Source organism: Puma concolor, chromosome A3, assembly GCF_028749965.1.
Source record: "Puma concolor isolate L17-30 chromosome A3, mPumCon1.1.hap2, whole genome shotgun sequence".
NCBI classification, from domain to species: Eukaryota; Metazoa; Chordata; class Mammalia; order Carnivora; family Felidae; genus Puma; species Puma concolor.
The window spans coordinates 89,246,271-89,265,786 of NC_141669.1; the positions used below are offsets into that span (position 1 = coordinate 89,246,271).

The 19,516-nt window shown below is 38.6% G+C and overlaps 1 protein-coding gene and 1 pseudogene across 2 annotated transcripts in view; both read left to right on the plus strand.

The window, feature by feature from the left end:
- The first annotated feature begins 7,032 nt into the window (after window positions 1-7,032).
- On the plus strand, window positions 7,033-7,129 carry LOC112869798 (U6 spliceosomal RNA; annotated as a pseudogene).
- A 4,922-nt stretch (window positions 7,130-12,051) lies between these two features.
- Window positions 12,052-19,516, plus strand: part of LOC112868976 (E3 SUMO-protein ligase RanBP2) — an 82,704-nt gene continuing 75,239 nt past the window's right edge. Inside the window, exon 1 of one of the 2 annotated variants that reach the window (XM_086701483.1) lies at window positions 12,052-12,245. In XM_086701483.1, coding sequence (XP_086557609.1) covers window positions 12,174-12,245 — 72 coding nt within the window. In that variant the 5' untranslated portion in view covers window positions 12,052-12,173. The remainder of the gene's footprint in view (window positions 12,246-19,516) is intronic. The other variant, XM_086701484.1, reaches the window with a different exon arrangement.

Sequence of the window (19,516 nt, forward strand, 5' to 3'; positions counted from 1 at the left end):
ATATCATCTTTGGAGAAATGTGTAAGTTTTATGTCCATTTTTTCATTGAATTTTTTTGTTTAGTTTTCTCTATTATTTTTTTTAGTCTGTATTTCACCATTTTCAGCTCTAATCTTTGTTATTTCATTCCTTCTGCTTGCTTTATGTTTAGTTGTCTCTTCTTTTTCTATGTCTTAAGGCACAGGTTTAGGTTATTCATTTGAGATCATTCTTCTTTTTAAATATAGGACTTTTCTGCTATTAATTTCCAAGTACCATTTTAACTTCATCCCATAAGTTTTGATATGTTGTGTCTTCATTTTCATTCATCTTAAGGCATTTTCTAACTTCCCTTGTGATTTCTTTAGACTCACTGATTATTTTAGAAGTATGTTGTTTAATATGCACATGTTTGTGAATTTCTAAGATTTCTTTCTGTAATTTATTTCTGCCTTCATTCCATTGTTGTAAGAAAACATATTTTGTTTGATTTCAGGGTGTTTTGTTTTTTTTTTTTAATTTCTTGAGTTTTGTCTTATACCCTGGCACACTGTCTGTGCTGGAGAATGCTCTGTGTACACTTGAGAGTAACATGCATTCTGCTGTGTTGGGTAGAGTTTTCTGTAGATGTCTTTTAGATCTAATTTGTTTACAGTGTTGTTAGAGTATTTTATTCCCTTGGTGATCTCTGTCTAGTGGATCTACCTTTATTGTTCTTTAAAATATATTTGATGACTAAAAGAAAAATTATAAGATTGCTCAGTGCAGTTTACAGTGAATGTAAATGTACTTCGAGACATCTATAACATAAGGAGAGGAAGGTAAAGATATCTAATTGGTCATTAGGTTTCTATAGTCTACCTGAAATGATAAAGTATTCACACTAAGGAATCCATAAATAATTAAGTATATTGTAATCCATAGAGCTACCATTTATAAAACAATGATGTGGGGCACGTGGGTGGCTTAGTCTGTTAAGCATCCAACTCTTGATTCCGCCTCGGGTCATGATCTCACGGTTTGTGAATTCAAGCCTGGTGTCAGCTTTGCACCGGCAATATGAAGCCTGCTTGGTATTCTCTCCCTCCCCTCTATCTCTTCCCTTACACCACTTGCTCTCTCTCTCTCTCTCTCTCAAAACAATAAAAAAAAAAACTTTAAAAATTAAAAAACAACTATGCAAAGAGATACAGTCAAAGATAATAAAACAAAATGAGAATATTAGTATTCAAAATATTCAAATAACCAAAAAGAATACAGAAAAAAGCAGAGAAATAAAAAATAGAGCAAACAGAAACCATTTATTTAGTTTAACAGTAGACATAAATCCAAACATATCAACAATTATATGAGGTATAAATGGACTAAATATAGCAACTAAAAGTTATACATTATCAGAGTGGATAAAACAATACCTAACTATATGCTGTATAAGAAACTAACGTTAAATATAATGATATATAGGTAGGTTAAAAGTAAAGAGATGGAAAAAGAAATACCATTGAAACATTAATCAGAAGTGATGGAGTAAGTAGCCATATTAGTATCAGACAAAGTAGATTTCAGAGAAATCATCAAGGATAAAGAAGGCTATTGCATAATGATAAAAGTGTCAATTCACTAACAAGACACAACAATCCCAAATGTATTTTCATCTGACACCGAAGGTTCAAAATTCATGAAGCCAAAACTGAGAGAACTAAAGGAAGGAATAGATAAATCCAAAATTGTACTTTGGGACTTCAATACTCCTCTCTCAATGATCAATATAACTAGTAGATAGAAAATCAGTAAAGACACAGAATGGAACAGGACCATAACCAATGGGATCTAATTGACATTTGTAGAACACTCAACAGGAGAATAAACATTCTTTTCAAGTGCACATATATGATTCACCAAGACAGTCTATATCCTGGATCAGAAACCAAACTTGGGAGGCACCTGTGTGGCTCAGTCACTTAAGCATCCGACTTCGGTTCAGATCATGATCTTACGGTTGTTGGGTTCAAGCCCCACATTGGGCTCTGTGCTGATAGCTCGGAGTCTGGAGCTTGCTTTGGATTCTGTGCCTCTTTCTCTGTCCCTTCTCCTCTCAAGCTGTTTGTCTCTCTCTCTCTCAAAATAAATAAATAATCATTAAAAAAGAAAGCAAGCCTTGGGGCATCTGGGTGGCTCAGTTGATTTTGGCTCAGGTCATGATCTCATGGTTTGTGAGACTGAGCCCTGCATCAGGTTCTGTGCTGACAGCGCAGAGCCTGCTTGGGATTCTCTCTCTCCCTCATTCTCTCTCTCTGCCCGTCCCCCACTTTGTGCTCTTTCTCTCTCTCTCAAAATAAATAAATAAATTTAAAATAAAAATAAAGCAAACCTTAAAAAAAAAAGCAAACCTTAACAATTTTAAAAGAGGACATGCAAATCATGTCCTCTAACCTTAATGGAAGTAGAAAAAGCAAATGGAACAGGAGAATCTCTAACCACCTGGAAATTAAACAACAGACTTCTAAATAATTGACGAATCAAAGAGAAAATCTCAAAGGAAATTAGAAAATATCAATATCCCTCAATTTAGATGCAAAATCCTCAACAAAAATTGGCAAATCAAGTAGTATACAAAAGGTTAATACATATTCAGCCATGGAAAGCCATAAAATTCTGAAAAATACTATACTGTGAATGAACCTTGAAAACATTATGCTAAGCCAAATAAGCCAGACACAAAAGGACAAATACTGGATAGTTCCAAATACAAGAGGTACCTAGACTAGGCAAATTCATAGAGTCATAAAGTAGAATAGAGGTTACCAGTGGATGGGGGGAATGGGAACTAATTGTTTAATGGGTACAGAGTTTCTTTTTGGGGCAATAAAAAAACTTTTGGAAATGGATAGTGGTGATGGTTGCACAACATTGTAAGTGTACTTAATGTCATTGAATTCTACATTTAAAAATGGTTAAAGTAATAAATTTTATGTTATGTGTATTTTACCACAATAAACTAACAAGCAAACCACATAACAACCATGTGGGGTTTATCCTGGTATTCGAGGATGGTCTAATATTTTAAAATGAATCAATGTAATTATATTAGCAGCTTAAAGAATGTCCACTCATGGGGCGCCTGGGTGGCTCAGTCGGTTAAGTGTCCGACTTCAGCTCAGGTCAGGATCTCACGGTCTGTGAGTTCAAGCCCCGCATCGGGCTCTGGGCTGATGGCTCAGAGCCTGGAGCCTGTTTCCGATTCTGTGTCTCCCTCTCTCTCTGTCCCTCCCCCGTTCATGCTCTGTCTCTCTCTGTCTCAAAAATAAATAAACGTTAAAAAATTAAAAAAAAAAAGAGTGTCCACTCATGATAAAAATTGTTAGCAAACTAATAATAGAAATTTCCTTAACCTGATAAAGGCATCTACCTAAACCTATAGCTAACATCAAGTTAACAGTGAAAGTCATTCTCCTTAAGATCGAAAACATGGAGTGTTCTCTCTCACTGGTCTTATTCAATATTTACTAAAAATCCTAGACCTGAAATAAGGCAAAATAAAGAAATAAAAGGCATACAGATTAAATTACATGATTGTCAGTGTGTGAAATCCAAGTAACCTACAAAAAATCTACAACTAAGAGGTGCATTTAACAATGTCACAGGATATAAGGTCAATATACAAAAATCAACTGTATTTCTCTATACTCGCAATAAGCAACTGAAAGCCAAAATCTAAAAAATAATACCATTTACATTTTTTCTATGAAAAATGAAATAACTATAGTCCAACAAAACATATACAGGATGTAATGACAAAATATTGGTAGAATCATAGAAGCATTTTGACAAAGAAGAGTCATACTACTTGAGGAATTACATTCCTTGATTATAAGACTTATATATAGCTAGAGTAATCAAGACAGTGTATTATCTGCAACAAAAAAATACAGAAATCAGTGAAACAACATGGAGAGTCCAGATATAGACTCATGTTAATACTATCATTTGATTTACACAAAGGGGCAATAGCAATTTAATGGAGAAAGGATAGTGCGGGGACAACTGGACATCACTATGCAAAAAAACACCCAAAATCTTATTTATTTATTTATTTATTTATTTACTTATTTACTTATTTATTTATTCAGAGACAGCACGAGTGGGAGCAGAGAGACAGGGAGAGAGAATCCTAAGCAGGCTCCGCGCTGCCAGAGCAGATGGTGACACGGAGCTCAAACTCATGAAACTTAGATCATAACCTGAGCCGAAAGCAAGATTCAGATGCTTAACTGCTTGAGCCACCCAGGCACCCTTAAGCCCCAAGTTCTTAACATAAATTTCTCACTTAGTGCAAAAATTAACTCAAAGTGGATCATATATATCAATATAAAGTGTAAGATGTGGAAGAAAACCTTGGTGACTGGAGGTTAGACATGACTTCAAAACCATGATTCATAAAAGAAAAAATTGGAAGTTGAACTTCACCAAAATAAAAAATGTTTACTCTGTAGAAGACACTGTTTAGATAATGAAATAAAGTAGAGACTGTGAAAGAAAATGTTTGCCAACCACATATCTGATAGAGAACTTGCAATCAGAATACATAAAGTCCTCTCAAGCCTCAACACTAAGACAACAAACAACCTGATTACAATATGGGCAACAAATAAAACACAGTTTACCAAACAAGATATGTGGATGGCAAATATGCCTGAGAAAAAACACTCAACAATATTGCCTATTAAGGGCTAAAATACAATCATGATGAGATCTACTCCACACTGGCAAAATGATAACAATAATGCAGAGCCCCTGGACTTCATGTATTTCTGATGGGAATACAACAATTATATAGCTGCTTTAGAAAACAGTTCGGCAGTTTTTTAGAATTTTAAACATGACACCCACCATAGGACTCAATGATCCCTCTCCTGAGTCTTTAGAGCAGGTGTAAGTGAAGTTTTCCTTACAGGGCCAGAAAGTAAATATTTTAGGGTTAAGAACATAGGTCTCTGTAACAACTACTCAATGGTGTCACTGTAGTGCAAAAGCAGCTGTAAGATAGTATATAATGAGTGGGCAAGGTTGTGTTACATTAGCATTTTATTTGCAGAAATAGGCAGCCAGCCCTAGTTTGCTACCTCTTGCACTAGAGAAATGAAAACTATGTTCATTGAAAAAGATGTATACAAATGTTTATAGCAGCTCTACTTATAATCACCAGAAATTGGTAACAACCCAAATGTCCTACAACTCATGAATGGATAAGCCTGTGGTACATTCATACTGCGGAATATTACTCAGCAATGAGAAAGAATAACCTATTGACACAAGCAAAGACTTGGATGAATTTCAAAGTCATTATCTGAGTGAAAGAAGCTAATATCAAAAAGTTACATACTATATGATTCCATTCATATGATATTCTTGAAGAGACAAAACTCAAGTGTACAGAAATGATCAATGGTAAGGGCTCAGTTGGGGGTGCAACTCTAATAATGGGAATGAATCTTAGTGGAAGATGGAATTGTTCTGTATCCTGATTGTGGAAGTGATTCCATGAATCTATACATATCAAAATTCATAAATGTACATAAACTATACAGCCCCCAAATGGGCAGTTTTTTAAGATGATTGTTTACCAATAATACCAACATCAATTCTCCCTATTTAAATATTTTTTTAAATTTTTTTAACGTTTTTATTTATTTTTGAGACAGAGAGAGACAGAGCATGAATGGGGGAGGGGCAGAGAGAGAAGGAGACACAGAATCGGAAGCAGGCTCCAGGCTCTGAGCCATCAGCCCAGAGCCCGACGCGGGGCTCGAACTCATGGACCGCGAGATCGTGACCTGAGCTGAAGTCAGATGCTTAACCGACTGAGCCACACAGGCGCCCCCCTATTTAAATTTTTTAATGTTTATTTTTGAAAGAGAGAGAGAGAGAGAGAGAGAGAGCGCGCGAGCGAGCAAATGGGGGAAGGGCAGACAGAGAGGGAGACACAGAATCTGAAGCAGGCTCCAGGCTCTGAGCTGTCAGTACAGAGCCTGATGGGGGGCTAGAACCCATGAACCATGAGATGATGACCTCAGCTGAAGTTGGATGCTCAACTGACTGAGTCACCCAGGTGCCTCCAATTCTCCCAATATTCTTAAAAACCAATTCTCTCCAATTCTTAAAAAAAGACAGTAATCACCATTTTGAGCCTTTATCTCCTTACCACCTAATCCCTCCTTCACAGTTTGCATGCTAGTTTTTGTCTGCACCATTTCTTTCAAAAATGAACTTTTAGGAAGCAAGTCTAAAGAGTTTTTTTCAGGGTGCCTGAGTGGCTCAATCAGTTAAGCATCCCACTCTTGATTTTGGCTCAAGTCATGATCTCATTGTTTGTGAGTTTGAGCTCTGCGTCCAGCCCTGCGCTGACAATGCAGAGCCTGCTTGGGATTCTCTCTCTCTCTCTCTCTGCCCCTCTCCCACTTGTTTTCTCTCTCTCTTTCTGTCTCTCTCAAAATAGTTTTTCTCAGTCATCATTCCTGATCTTTTTGCAGCATTTTATGCTGTTAATTATTCTCTCCTTAAAGCTCTGGTTTTTAGCTTCTGGGATGCTGTACGTTTTGGAATTTCCCTCAGCCACATTGAGTGCTACAGGTAGTATCTATTTTCTTACATAACCTGTTCCTCTTCATGTTTAATATCTGAACAACAAGCAACAGAATTATACAGAACTGTGCTGTCCAATACACTAGACACATATGGCACTTGAGCACTAGAAACGTAGCTAGTGCTACTGAGCAATGAAATTTTTAATTTGATTTAATTAATTTATTCATTAAAAATTTTTTTTAATGTTTATATTCAAAAAGAGAGAGAGAGAGCACATGAGCAGGAGAGGGGCAGAAAGAGGGAGACACAGAATCCGAAGCAGGCTCCAGGCTTTGAGCCATCAGCACAGAGCCCAACGCAGAGCTCGAACCCATAAACTGTGAGATCATGACCTGAGCCGAAGTTTGACACTTAACCGACTGAGCCATCCAGGTGCCTCTGATTTAATTTAATTTAAAAGCTTGATATCTGCTAGCAGCACATAGACTAAAATTGGAATGATAGAAGATTAGCATGGCCCCTGCGCTTGGATGACACGCAAATTCATGAAGTGTTCCATATTTAACAATAAATAACTAGACAGATACGTAAATAAGTAAGCAAAGAAACTTGATATACAATTACTGAAAACTTCTAAGTATATTTGGAACAACTTGAGTATATTAATCTATTTTTTCAAACCTAAATTTTATGAAATCTAAATACAGACCAAGTATTACTGATGAAAACCTGGCATCTGAATTAAGATGTAAATGTGAAATATACACCAAATTTTAAATGCTTAGTACAAAAAAATAATGTAAGGTAGCTTATTTACAATGTTTATATTAAATGCATGTTGAAATTACACTATTTTAAATATATTGGGTTGAATGAAAGATTATTAAAGCTGATTTCTCCTGTTTGTTTTTACTTTTTAAAGTGTGGCTTCTAGGGGTGCCTGGGTGGCTCAGTCGGTTAAGCGTCCAGCTTCGGCTCAGGTCATGATCTCACAGTTTGTGGGTTTGAGCCCTGCGTCGGGCTCTGTGCTGACAGCTTGGAGCCTGCTTTGATTCTGTCTGCCTCTCACCTGTTCACACTCTCTCTCTCTCTCTCTCTCTCTCTCTCTCTCTCAAAAATAAATAAACATTACAAAAATTAATAAAAAAAATAACGTGTGGTTTCTAGAAAATTTTAGGTTACTTGTTGGGTCACATTATATTAGATAGCACTGATTTGGGAGTTTCAGTTCCCAAAGCCATACATACACACATATGTATGTGCATATATACACATATATATACATGCAAAGAATATACATACATATATGTATTTCTCAATTTATTATTTATACAAGCTCTGCCTCACATGATTACAGGCAGGGTTGTGCTGTCATGTGATAGTTGCAAATCCTTTCTCAGTTGATGGGTGAAGGATCAATTTCTGCACATGACAGTTTAGGTTATATGGATGTCAAGGGCAGCACATGCAAAAACCTTTATTTTCAGAGATGCAACCAAAGCAAAAGTTTTAAAATGAAAATAACTTATGTCCATGAATAAAAAAATGGCAATGTGCAATCATGTTGGTTTCTCTTGTTCCTAAGGTTCTTTATGAACATTTTAAATATCATCATGTCTATTAAGTTCAAAAGCCATGAGAATATTCAAAATGCTGTCTACAAAGTAGTAGTTTGGCATTACTGTAGAATCATTCAAATTGGTAGCACTGAGAAAATGATGGGATAAACTGACAGTATGAATGGTTCTGAAGTAAAAAGGAATCATGTGATATATGAAAGATGTGTCTGCAATTGATGCTAATTAGCAACAGATACTAGAGGTGTTTGAGGAGATGAAAGAAACTTGTTTTATCAGCATCAATGTTAAATGCCTGTTAGCTCAACTAATTCAGAAGTTGAGGACTCAGATTAATCAGGTAAAACCATTGCTAATGAAAAATGTCATAAGCCAAATATTTCTATGAATTCAACTCTTATTCAAATTGAATTTGCAATGCATCGACATGACTGATGGAGCTGTTAGAGTGCAATTCATCCCCGTGCTAAGGAGTTCCTTGTAGAGAACATTATAGTTAGATGTGTGATTTGGGGGAGGGGTAATTACTTGAGAATAAATTTGGGTGTAACTGGTTTATGCTGGGAAAAGATGTGGGCTAGAATATACATCATCATGGAGAAGAATGTCTATTTTTAAAGACCAGAAGGTCGGACTCATCCTCTCATTTGGTGAAAATTGAGGTTTTTAAAGCTTACTAAATTGTACTTAAGAAAAGTCATCCAAGTTCCTCAAGAAGATTCTCTTTTTGGCCCATTCCTTTTCAGAATTTTTGACTAAAACAGATTAATGGTGGTAATATAGTAAAATTAAGTGTGCTTGGGTAAATGTGCTTGGGAAAGTTGCTTACTGCTCACTTCCTTGGTTTCTGTATCTGTAAAACCAAGAATAATAATATATAATAGTACCCTCCTCAAGTTGTTGAGAATTAAATGAACTAATACATGTGAATGCTAAGAAAAGGACATGGAACAGCGCAAGTGCTTACTTGTTATCTACGGCTGTTACTACTAACTTTCTTTCCAAGGCAAACTCATAGTTTCAACTGTCACCTAAGGTTTACGACTTCCAATCCATCATAGATCTTCATCCCACTATTCCATCTACCTACTAGGCATCCTCACTTGGATATATAAATGGCACCTAAAGAAAAATAAATTAACTTTCTAAAATAGGATCTTCCATCCCAAACCATATTCTCTTTACATGTTATTTCTAATGTATGTTAGTCACATTACTAATCTCAGAACCATTTCCTTTTCTCTTATTCACATCTAATATGATTGAGATAAAAAAAAACAAAATGCTGCTCTTCTCTCTTTATAAAGGCAATATTTACTCCAAAAAATTTGGAAAATATGGAAAAACCAAAAACGAGAGACTGAGATGACCTGTAAGAGGCCAGGCTAATTTTAAATGATTGGATAAAATTGTATTTCATCTACATTTAAAAAAAGATAAAAATCATCCATAACCATAACATTATAAACTTCCGGTTAAAAATTTCAACATATTTCATTTGTTTGATATTTTCCAGATAATTAAGACTTTACGTATAAAGGGATATGATCTTTTTATGCTTAATGTCTTCACCACTGAAAATATTTTATAAAATTAATTAATATGTTTATTTATTTAGAGAGGAGAGAGAGAGAGAGAATCCCAAATAGCCTCCCTGATGTAGCACAGAGCCAGACTAGGGGCTCAATCCCATGAACTGTGAGATCATGACCTGAGCCGAAATGAAGAGTCAGATGCTTAACAGACTAAGCTACTCAGGCACCACATAAAACTTGTTTTAAACTAAGATTTTAGATTACAAAAAAAATTTTTTATGTTTATTTTTGAGAGAGAGACAGAGACAGAGCACGAGTGGGGTAGGGACAGAGAGAGAGGGAGACACAGAATCTGAAGCAGGTTCCAGGGTCTGAGCTATCAGCACAGAGCCCAATGTGGGGCTCGGACTCACAAACCACAAGATGATGACCTGAGCCAAAAACAAGGGTCGGATGTTCAACCAACTGAGCCACCCAGGCATCCTTAAATTAAGATTTTAAAATTCAAATTTCAAAAGTAAACATTTTTAGTGACTTGTTTTTGTTTTATGGTTACAATATATACTCAGATATTCCTGAGGATAATGATTCAATTTTTAAAAGTTTTCTTGTTCATTGTTTCCACTGATACTTGTTCTAAGCTGGTATTACACTGGATATTCTTTCTTTATTTGAAAAAAAAATTTTTTTTTTTTACGTTTATTTATTTTTGAGACAGAGAGAGACCGAGCATGAACGGGGAGGGTCAGAGAGAGGGAGACACAGAATCTGAAACAGGCTCCAGGCTCTGAGCTGTCCGCACAGAGCCCGACGCGGGGCTCGAACTCACGGACCGCGAGATCATGACCTGAGCCGAAGTCGGCCGCTTAACCGACTGAGCCACCCAGGCGCCCCTACACTGGATATTCTAAAAAAGCCTGCTGGTAACATTGTTTTCTGTAATGAAAGGATGGATGGAGGGGCTGTGTAGATTACTGTAGAGTTCCCTGCCTTCATCCGAGGTAGAACAACTGAGGGACGCCCACTTATATGCACATAAACTGTTAGTAGGTGTTATGGCTCACTTCATTTGTACTGGTTCAGTGGTCCTGACCAAAAAATGGTTTTGCAGTAAGAAAAACAATTTTTGTTCATTATAGAATTCTGCTCATTTTGAATTGCTCTCAAGAACAGAATGATTTATAAAACAGTAGTGTTTTTCTTATAAAGAATAGGTATGAAAGATGTATCTGACCGCAAAAATACAAAGAACCGAAAACCTCCCGTTTCAAAGTAAACTGTGTAATTTCATAAATTAGATAAATTAATCAAAACAAAGTACTATTTTTAAATGGTAAATGTATTTTTTGACGTTTATTTTGAAAGGGTGAGCAAGGGATGGGCAGAAAAAGAGAGTGAGAGAGAGAAAGAGATAGAGGGGGAGAATCCAAAGGAGGCTCCCAGCTGTAAGCGCAGAGCCAGATGCTGAGCTGTATTTCACACACAAACTGTGAGATCATGACCTGAGCCCAGACCAAGAGTGGGACGCTCAACCAACTAAGCCACCCAGGCGCCCCTAAATGGAAAACGTATTCTTTATTGTTGAAATATAATTTGAATTCAAATAAGTTTTTTCCAGACCTGTATATAAGTTGAGGAGTATCATTGTCAGAATATTTGACTTAAGAAGTTGATTTATTCCCGTTCTGAGAAAGCCATGCAATAAAAGCAGTCTCAGGGTCGTAGGGGAGGAGGAGCGTGGTGGTGGAAGTAAACATTTTTGAAGATTTGGAAAATACAGATGACTCATCCTGAGATGATTACTGTAAATATTTGGGTATATACGGCTCTGCTATTGAAATATATATAAATCTGGGGGGCTATTCAAATTATTCCATTATAATAGTCTAAAAACTGTATTTATGGCCTTTTAATTATGCACTTTAAATTTTCTCATATAACATCTTCTTTTTTAAAAAAACATGGATTTTTAACATGTATTGCTTCGTATTCACACGTGTCCGACATAATCTATTTAACCAACAGCCTCCAGAAAGGTTTTTTCAATTTACCCGCTCACCAAAATGGGCTGAAAATGCTTTTTCTTTCCACGGCATCGCGTAATGAAGATTACGAAGAGACGGCCCAAAGTTTTGAGAACCATCTGGGAAAACATTATCTCGTTGATCCAGTGACTATCCTTGGAACCAGCGCGGCGTTGAACTCTCCTTTCCGGCATCTTCACTACCCACGCTCTGACAGCCCAAATCCCACCAGGTCTCGGAAGGACCGCGCGGAGCCTAGGGCGGAGCCGGCCAGTCGGCTTCGCGGCGGGAGCGACGCCGACGTCGGCGTGGCGCACAGTGCTGTCGCAACACGCACGCGGGCTGTACCTCTCCTCGGTCGGCGACGGCGCTGCGTCACTGGCTTTCGGGCGCTTCGCTCGCTCCTGGAGACGGAGACCGCTGTGGGCCTCGGCTCTGGCCTCCCGCGCCTTGGGAGTTAGGTCGCTGGCGCGATGAGGCGCAGCAAGGCCGACGTGGAGCGGTACATCGCCTCGGTGCAGAGCTCTGTCCCGTCGCCCCGAGAGGTGAGCGGGGCCTGGAGAGCCGGGCGGCCTCCGCCCTGGCCCTGCCGTGGCACGGCGCAGGGCCGGCGTCATGGCTCCCGGCGGCCGCCGCTCCCTGGCGCGTTGAGGCGCCGGTCGGCTCGCGCGGTCCGGTGGGCGGCGTGGCGCTCGCGAGCTGGAGGGGGAGGAGGGAGTCCACGGCGGGCTGCCGTTGGCGCCTGCTCTTCCTCTTCCTCCTGGCCTGCTCCTGACGGTCTTCGCTCGAGGGCCCATCCCGTCCGGGGGTTCTTTGGCTGCGCCCGCGCGGTCTCGTCCCTCGCGTTCAGGCGCCTGCCATATGCGGCGGATTTCTTCTTGTGTCCCGGACACTTACCCGCTGTGGTGGAAGCGGCATCTTTCAGGCTTTGGAGGTCGATGGAACCCAGCGGGGGACTGACGCAGCTCCCGGGTGGGCTTTTTCCTGCTTTGACGGGCGACCGTCGTAGGCATCAAGCGGACCGGAGCTGGGGCAACTACAGTTGGAATTCCCTGACCACGCACATGACACTGGAAGTCCCATTTTGAGGCATCTGTCATTGTGCGTTTATGAAACGGTTCTGCTCCTACTCTTCACACTTCGCTCCCATTCCCACCGCTGTTAAGAGGCCTATTTGCCTTTTTGACAAACGCAGTCTTGGGAATTCTGAGTTTCTTACGGGCCATTGTTACTATGGCTTAAAATTTTTAAGCTTTTTGACAACATGGTCAGCGTATATTTCCTCTTTTAAGATAGTGTGCCAGATATATTTTGGATCCATCGGAATTTTAGTGATTGAATGTGGCGGGTGGGGAAAAAGGATAAGGGTGGGTGGTGTGCACAAGATCTTGAGTCAGTTGGCTTGGGAGTTGAATCACAGCATTGCCATTTATAAACTATGATTTCAGGCAAGTTACGCTTCATCAATAAGATGGAGTAATTAATGGTGTTGATAGGAGAATATAGGTATATAGGATGACCCATGTTAAACCTTTAGAGCCATGCTTGGCACATAGTAAGGACAGTCATTCAAGATCTCTTCTCGGCGAGGGCCTATGAAAATAAAGAGGTGTTAGGAAATTTAAAAAAAGTCCAGGGACCGACATGATTATAATAGCTATAATTGTTTCTTCGATCATTTACTAGGCATATGTTGTATGCTGTGTTCCCAACAATCCAGTGGATATTGAAACCTGGAGAGATTAAGGTACTTGTTAAAGGTCAAATAGGTGTCTCTGTAGGATTTTGGTAGTAGGTCTGTTTTAGTTTTTATAGGAGTAATGGAGTAGCCTGTTCCATCAGAAGAGAGAAATCAGTACCTACATAGAGACTGTAATTTCAAGCTGCTGGCATAGTCCTAAACACAAACGTGGTGTCAGAGTCTAAAACAGAACTTTTTACGGGTTTCTGTACCACTGAAACTGATACACTTGTTAAAAAGCAAGTTTAGAGCTTTCATGAGATTTTTAGTGAGGATTCTAACTCCCAAAAGATTGAGAGGCACTGGTCTAGACAGAATTTAGAATGTTCTTTGAACTACCTAACTTTTCCATCAAATAGGGGTCAGGGCAAAATTTGAAGGACTGGTTATTATGGCTACCTCTGTTTTACATTTAAAGAGTAGTATTTTAATCAGATGTTTTTCTTCAAACATGAGAAATCATTTACTTTAGAACCTGGGGATTTCAGTGGGATTTTGATTAGCAGGTGAGTAACTTTTATAACAGGTGGTGGTATTCTATAAACTTAAGTCTAAGTGAAAGGACAAAACAGGGTGCTTTGGAAGGGAGATGGAGGAGGCAGAGACTGGTTGTGAAGAGTAGAAAGATTAGTATTTACTTGGCTCATAATTTGGTAGAGACTGACCAAATGTGAACTGACTATGCTTTCTGTGATGTCCAACTTCTGGAATGCAGTGATGGGTCCATAGTCCTATGTTCCCAGGCTTTCATTATGCTTTCATTTGTTTGTCTCCTCTTTTGTCATTTTCTATTCCTTCAAACCTGCTTTTGTCCTTATTGAAAATATCACTTGTGTTTCTTTAATTTTTCTTTCTCTAGTTCGCTTCTATTTAGTTTTCCTAGATTTCTGTTCGGTTGGCTTCCCATTCCACACCCCTAATTCCTACTGCTCAGAGGCAACTGACAGCTCTTAGTTGTTTGTTCTGCCACTTACCATCTATACTTCAGACTTGTGAACAACATATATACATGCTTTTATTTCTCCATCTCCTTTTCAACATTTTAGACACTTTCTACACTGTTCCTCCAGATTTCTGTCCACAGATCTTATTTCGTCTCCTTATTCTTCTAGTTCTGTTGTTGTAATTTTTAGTTAAATGAATAGTTTGTGTTTATGTAGTTATGGGAAGGTACATATCATAGTACATTTTTACATTTGAATCACCTTTAATATGTAGTTTTATTTTTCCTGGAGTTAATATTTGCTTTATGTTTTGGTTTGTTTAGTTATCAATGATGTATTACTAATTCTTTACCCAAACTCAGTTTAACTCTCAAGTGTGATCAAAGAGGTCACATAATCTGTCAATTTCAGCTTAATTTTTTTTTAAGTGTTTATTTTTGAGAGAGAAAGAGAGCAGGGGAGGGGCAGAAAGAGAGGGACAGAGGATCTGGAGTGGGATCTGTGCTGACAGCAGAGAGCCCAATGCAGGGCTCCCAACTCATAAACTGTGAGATCATGGCCTGATCCAAAGTTGGACACTTAACTGACTGAGCCACCCAGGTGCTCCTCAGCTTAAAATTTTTTAAGAGTCTTGCTTCTGGAGCACTCTTGTCTTACTCCTGGAGTCTGGACTGACTTCTGCTTCTCTTTGCTACACAGTTCTAGTCCTGGGACTTTGCTTTATCATCATCCTTAGAATTCCCTTCACTTTTTTTCTGTATTAAACTCTTGGTTTCTTGTAACTCATGTCCTCTTGACTTCCTCTATTTTGGTGTAGCACAATCATGTTTGCTTTGAGAAGGAATGGTTGGGATTTTTTTTTTTTTTTTTTTTAACATTGTATGCCTGAAGAAGTCTTTTTTTTTTTTCAACGTTTATTTATTTTTGGGACAGAGAGAGACAGAGCATGAACGGGGGAGGGGCAGAGAGAGAGGGAGACACAGAATCGGAAACAGGCTCCAGGCTCTGAGCCATCAGCCCAGAGCCTGACGCGGGGCTCGAACTCCCGGACTGCGAGATCGTGACCTGGCTGAAGTCGGACGCTTAACCGACTGCGCCACCCAGGCGCCCCAAGAAGTCTTTTATCTAATTTATAGTTTTGTTTGTCAGATTCTAAAAGTATTGCTTCATTTTCTGATCATTTGTATTGTTAGAAATGTGATGTGATTCTTGTTATTGATATCTTGTAGGTTTTCTGGAAGTTTCCTTTCTTTTAAAACATTTTTTAAAAAATGTTTATTTTTGAGAGAGAGAGAGAGAGAGAGACAGACAGACAGACAGACCGTGAGTGAGGGAGGGGTAGAGAGAGGGAGACACAGAATCCAAAGTAGGCCCCAGGCTCAGTTCTGTCAGCACAGAAGCCGTCGTGGGGCTCGAACCCACAAACAGTAAGATCATGACCTAAGCTGGACACTTAACTGACTGAGCCACCCAGGCGCCCCTGGAAGTTTCCTTTCAATTGGAAAACGTATTTCCTTCAGTTCTGAGACATTGTGTTATTTGAGGATTTCTGCCCCGATTTCTACCCCCTTATCTATGTTTTTGTTAACTGAAAGTTGGTTCTGGTTTGATCCTCCATATTTTTTTCTTTTACTTGAGTCTTACGTTTGTTCTGTGTTTAACCTTATCTTCCACAGGAAGGGGTTTGGGGAACACATCATTTCAGTATCTTGACTTTGCATATCTGCCTCTATAACCCCTGCCCTCATACTTTTCAGAGGACTCCATAAGTTTGGAGCCCATTAGTTTGTACTGAGAACAAATCCATTTGCTTAAGCTCTTTCCGGGAGGTGTTGGGGACCTAGGAGTGGGGAGTCAGTTGGCTGTGCAAGATGAGGGTAATGTGGCATCTCTCCAGGTCTCAGTGTTTTTATTTTCAGCCCTACATCTGTTCTGATAGGAGGTTAGATGAATTCAAATATTTGCTCACAGTGGCATAAAATGTCATGAAGAGAAGTAGCGACTGATTAATGGATGTCCTGAATCATGGACTGACTGAATTATGGATAATGTTGGCTCTTTTCTTCCTATGTATCCTTAAACAAGGCACTTAACTTCCTTAAGGCTTTAGTTCCTTTATAAAATGAACAGAATGGGGACAGAAGATTATCATGTTTCCCCCAATTTTATGGTTCTATAGCTTATTCTTAAAAAAATTTTTTTAACGTTTATTTTTGAGAGAGAGAGAGAGAGTGAGTGGGGGAGGGACAGAGAGAGAGGGAGACACAGCATCCGAAGCAGGCTCCAGGCTCTGAGCTGTCAGCACAGAGCCTGATGTGGGGCTTGAACCCATGAACCATGAGATCATGACCTGAGCTGAAGTCGGACGCTTAACCGACTGAGCCACCCAGGCGCCGTTTGTTCTATAGATTATTCTTTAATAATTGCTGTTCAGTTATCTTAAGGTTGTCTTCTTTAATGAGATATTTGGAAGCAAAATAGTGGAGTTGGTTTTTCTATTATATGTTGACATTTAACTTGTGGGAATCTTCATTTTTTAAAAGGGGAAGAAAGTTGTCATAAACTACTTCTTATCTTAAATTTATGAATTTGGGGAGGGGGATAGAGGCCTTGTGTACCCAGTTCTGCTATATTCATTCTTTGCTTTCAAAAATATTTATGATGAACTACAGTCCTTGACTTGTTTTTCTCAGGTATTTGTTAATACTGAATGAAGTTTAAGATTGTAGTTCTTTTAAAATATATCCTGTTAAGGATGTACACACAATCCTGTCATACTAAGGTCATGGAATAGTTTTCTGAGTATATGTCACTGTTTTGATATAAAATAAAATATTTTATACAGCTTTATTGAGATATAATTCCCATACCATATAGTCCACTCGTTTATTAAAGTATATACTGTGATGAATTTTGGTATGTTATGTTATTGATATTTTACATTGTAGTAAAATATATATAACAATACATTTGCCATTTTAATGCCTTTTTAAAAAAGTTTTATTTTAATTTATTGTTACCGTAGAGTGTTATATTAGTTTCAGGTATACAATATAGTGATTCAACAATTTTATTTATTTATTTATTTATTTATTTAAAAAAAATTTTTTTTAACGTTTATTTATTTTTGAGACAGAGAGAGACAGAGCATGAACGGGGGAGGGGCAGAGAGAGAGGGTGACACAGAATCAGAAGCAGGCTCCAGGCTCTGAGCCATCAGCCCAGAGCCCGATGCGGGGCTCGAACTCACGGACCGCAAGATCGTGACCTGAGCTGAAGTCGGACGCTTAACTGACTGAGCCACCCAGGCGCCCCATTGATTCAACAATTTTATACATTATTCTGTGCTTATCATGATAAGTTTAAGTTTTTAATCCATATTAGTTATTTCATTGCCTCTCACTTCTCTGGTAACCATCAGTTTGTTCTCTATAGTTAAAAGTCTGTTTCTTGATTTGTCTCTCTTTTTTTCCTTTGCTTGTTTTGTTTTTTAAATCCACATGTGAGTGAAATCATAGGGTAATTTGTCTTACTCTGACTGACTTATTTCACTTAGCATAATATACTCTAGCTCCATCCATGTCTTTGAGAATGGCAAGATTTCATTTTATTTTATGGTTGAGTAATAATCCATTGTTACTCCACACACACCCCCACATCTTTATCCATTTAACTATTGATAGACATTTGGGCTGCTTCCATAACTTAGCTCTTGTAAATAATGCTGCGATAAACATAGGGGTGCATGTATCCCTTTGAATTAGTGTTTTTGTATTTTTTGGGTAAATAGCCAATAGTTGCTATTACTGGATCATATGGTAGCTCTATTTTAACTTCTTGAGGAACCTCCATGCTGTTTTCCAGATTGGCTTCACAATTGCATTCCCACCAGCTGTGCAAGAGGGCTCCTTTCTCTCCACATCCTTGTCAACTTGTGTGTGTGTGTGTGTGTGTGTGTGTGTGTGTGTGTGCGCGCGCGTGCACGCGTGCGCCTATGCCATTCTGACAGGGGTGAGATGATATCATTGTAGTTTTGAGTTGCATTTCCTGGATGATGAGTGATTGGACATCTTTTCATGTGTCTGTTGACCATCTTGTATGGCGTCTTTGGAGAAATGTTACTACATTGTCTTCTGTCCATTTTTAAATTGGATTATTAGTTTTTGGGTGTTGAGTTGTATAAATTCTTATATTTTGGATATGTCATTTGCAAATATCTTCTCCTGTTCAGTAGTTGCCTTTTATTCTGTTGATTGTTTCCTTCACTGTGGAGCTTTTTATTTTGATGTCGTCCCAGTAGTGTATTTTTTCTTGTATTTCCATTGTCTCAGGAGACCTGTTCAGGAAAAGGTTTCTATTGCCAATGTCAGAGAAGTTACTTCCTGCGCTCTCTTCTAGGATTTTTATGGTTTCAGGACTCACATTTAGGTCCTTGATCCATTTTGAGGTTGTGTGTGTGTGTGTGTTTGGTATAAAAAAGTGGTCCAGTTTCTTTTGCATGTAGCTGTTTAGTTTTCCCAACACAATTTGTAGAAGAGACTTTCTCATTACGTTATTCTTTCCTCCTTTGTTGGAGATTGACCAAATAATTATGGGTTTGTTTTTGGGTTTTTTATTCTATTCTTCTGTGTGTTGTTTTTGTGCCAGTACCATACTGTTTTGATTACTGCAGATTTGTAGTATAACTTAACTCCAGAATTGTGATACATCCAATTTTTTTGTCTTTTCCAAGAATTGTTTTGGCTGCTTGGGATCTTATGTGGTTGCATACAAATTTTAGGATTGTTCTAGCTCTGTGGAAATAGAGCTAGAGCTGTTGTGGAAGTAGCTGTTGCTATTTTGTTTTTTTTGTTTTTTTAATTTTTTTTTTTCAACGTTTTTTTTTTTATTTATTTTTGGGACAGAGAGAGACAGAGCATGAACGGGGGAGGGGCAGAGAGAGAGGGAGACACAGAATCGGAAACAGGCTCCAGGCTCCGAGCCATCAGCCCAGAGCCTGACGCGGGGCTCGAACTCACGGACCGCAAGATCGTGACCTGGCTGAAGTCGGACGCCCAACCGACTGCGCCACCCAGGCGCCCCAGCTGTTGCTATTTTGAAAGAGATTGCATTGAATATGTAGATTGCTGTG